At 40.3% G+C, this 2974-nt stretch overlaps 1 protein-coding gene across 1 annotated transcript; it reads left to right on the top strand.

Annotated features, from left to right (window-relative positions):
• The first annotated feature begins 519 nt into the window (after positions 1-519).
• Positions 520-2269, top strand: LOC145113613 (CBL-interacting serine/threonine-protein kinase 11-like). The gene has a single exon (XM_079049685.1). The coding sequence runs from the start codon at positions 709-711 to the stop codon at positions 2005-2007; it is 1299 nt and encodes a 432-aa protein (XP_078905811.1). The 5' UTR covers positions 520-708; the 3' UTR covers positions 2008-2269.
• Positions 2270-2974: the final 705 nt, after the last annotated feature.

The raw sequence follows: 2974 nt of genomic DNA, 5'->3' as shown, positions 1-2974 counted from the left end.
AAATACAACTATTCACAATGGACCAAAAATGGATACAAATGTTGAATTTAGTTAGCCCTAGTATCACTCTAGAATGTCATTGTCAATCTGGAATAAACTTATGTTAGTCTGAAATATAGATGTTAGATTTTGAAATATCTTGATACCAACCATCCACATCCACCGACTCTAAAATGTACTTAAGTAGTTTGAAATGTGACATTTTGGGAAAAAGATGTTATTTAAAAAAAATGATTCTTTTTTTAATAAAATTGTTTATAAAAGTTAGTTAATTATATCTCAGTTAAATGACAATGAGAATTAATAAGATGAAAATGACTAATGGAATATTGGAATGGGGTATAAATATAAGTTTTTAAGGAAGCAATTTTAAGAATTAAGATTGCCATAAGAAGAATTATGATATGATTTATTGACGTACACCCACGTCTCTTGTTAAAAAATTTAAAATATTTAAAATGTGAAAAATAAATAAAACATACAGCGAATGCTCCGCTGGTATATAGGTCACACACAGACAATTAAACCGTCAAATTTGTCTGCCCAACAAAAAACAATCAGAAATTCGAATTGGAAAACCCCAAAATCTGCTCCGATCTTCGTCAATCTTCCATAATTCTATTGAAATTTCACCCCCTCCAACTCCGATACGATCTCTGGTGTCGCTGGGTCGATACACCAGAGGTCGACGCAAATCTTGTGCCCGGCATGGCCTCTTCGGCGGCCAATTCCTTATTCGGGAAGTATGATGTCGGGAAACTCCTCGGCTGCGGCGCTTTCGCTAAGGTGTACCATGCTAGGGACATCAAAAACGGTCACAGCGTTGCTATTAAGGTAATCAATAAGCATAAGATCGCTCATAACGCTCATCTCGTGTCGAACGTGAAGCGCGAGATCGATATTATGCGGCGGCTCCGGCATCCGAACATTGTTAAGTTGTATGAAGTTATGGCGACGAAGACGAAGATCTATTTCGTGATGGAGTTTGTGAAAGGCGGTGAGTTGTTCGCCAAGGTTGCGAAAGGTCGTTTATCTGAATCGCATAGCCGGAAGTACTTTCAACAATTGATCTCTGCCATCGGATATTGTCATTCTCGTGGAGTTTATCATAGAGATCTGAAACCTGAGAATCTCCTCATCGACGAGAACGGAGATCTGAAGGTTACGGATTTTGGGTTGAGTGCTGTTACAGGTCAGATCCGAGCCGATGGATTGTTACATACACTGTGTGGCACGCCATCGTACGTCGCACCGGAAATTCTCACGAAGAGAGGGTATGACGGAGCGAAGGCGGATATCTGGTCATGCGGTGTCATCCTGTTCGTGTTGAACGCTGCTTTCCTGCCGTTCAATGACGCAAACCTCATGATGATGTATAAGAAGATCTACAAAGGCGAATACAAGTGCCCTAAATGGATGTCACATGATCTCAAGCGGTTTTTATCTCGTCTTCTTGACACAAAACCAGAGACGAGGATCACCGTCGATGAGATCAAAACCGATCCGTGGTTCAGGAAAGGATACAAAGAATTAAAGCTAGAAGACGACATACAAATCGTCGGCAGACCAGAAGAAGACGATAAATCAACGTCGTTGAACGCCTTCGATATAATATCATTTTCCTCCGGTTTAAACCTCTCTCCTTTGTTTGACGGCACAAGTAGCTCGCCGGGAAAAGGTGAAAGACTGGTGGTGGCCGAGTCGCCGGATAAAATCATCGAGAAGGTTGAGGAGATTGTAAAGGAGGCAAACGTGAGGATCCAGAAACGAAAGGAATGGGGTGTCGATTTGGTAAACCGGAATGGTAAGTACGCAATCGGATTGGAGGTTTTCCGGTTGACGGAAAACTTAGTGGTGGTGGAGGTTCAAAGTAGCGGTGGAGGTACAGATTTCTACGATGAGTTGTGGAATAACAAAATTAGATCGGAGTTGCTTGATCGGCGGCATGTACAGGTACCGACAACTAGTGGCTCGCCGGCGGGGTACGTGTCGGAAGTATGTACCTGATTCTTCATATACATATATATTTACTCACATCTTTGTTTTTTTTCAAATAATTTTTTTTTACCCTTGTAGGAAAAAAACATAGCTTTTGTTAGTTTGTTGATGGAGAAAACTGTAATTTATGATTTTGTACATTACATGACACTTGCCACATAAATATTTGGGGGCAATTGTAAGTTTGGTTTTGTGTTGTAAAACAGATGTTGTATGGGCTTTGTGATGCTACAACAAGAAATAAAGAAGCTGATTTTTGGTTTCCATTAAAGATTTACTAATTTACCGATTAGGGAAGAGTGGATGAGTGAAGTAGTTATATGGATGAATCCCGATTGTCCAAACTATAGAAATACTATAAACAATTAAACAAGTCCATGATTAAGGTCTAAGGACCTAACCAATTGTCTCCAAAGAAGACGCAATAACCAGCTGTCGATTAGCATGTGTTCAGGTATCTGCCCTCGGTCAACATCTATGTGACGAGAGACTATGAGTTTGAGGGTGAATAAATGAATACCGTAGTTAATGGTGCCTTTGAGATATCGTATGATTTGTTTAAGAAACATGCATGAAAAGGCAGACTTGTTGAACAACATAAATAACGTCCGAGTTTATGAAAGTAAAAGTACTTAAATGCTTTGATGAGGCTATGGTAGAATGTAACATTGGCAACAAGAGTACCTATCATGGCACAGAGTTTTGTGGACAAGTCAACCAGGTTTGTGGTGGGATTGCACTACAACAAACGAGACCTATAGGGACGACAATTGTCGTCTCTATAGGTTCAAAAAGTCGTCCCTATAGGTTTTTGGGGCGATATGTCGTCCCTATAGCTTTCGTCTCTATAGCCCCGTCGCAATAGATCTGTATTGTCGTCACTAAAAAACTCGTCGCAATTGGTAGCTTTTGGTGACGATATGTCGCCCTATTCTGATTCGTCGCTGTAAGTTTGATGGTCTCCTTTGATAAAGCT

This window comes from Lactuca virosa, chromosome 5, assembly GCF_052849685.1.
Source record: "Lactuca virosa cultivar CGN04683 chromosome 5, Lactuca_virosa_CGN04683_v6, whole genome shotgun sequence".
Lineage (NCBI taxonomy): Eukaryota > Viridiplantae > Streptophyta > Magnoliopsida > Asterales > Asteraceae > Lactuca > Lactuca virosa.
The sequence above is the reverse complement of the archived record's forward strand: the minus strand, read 5'-3'. Positions and strand labels throughout refer to the sequence as shown.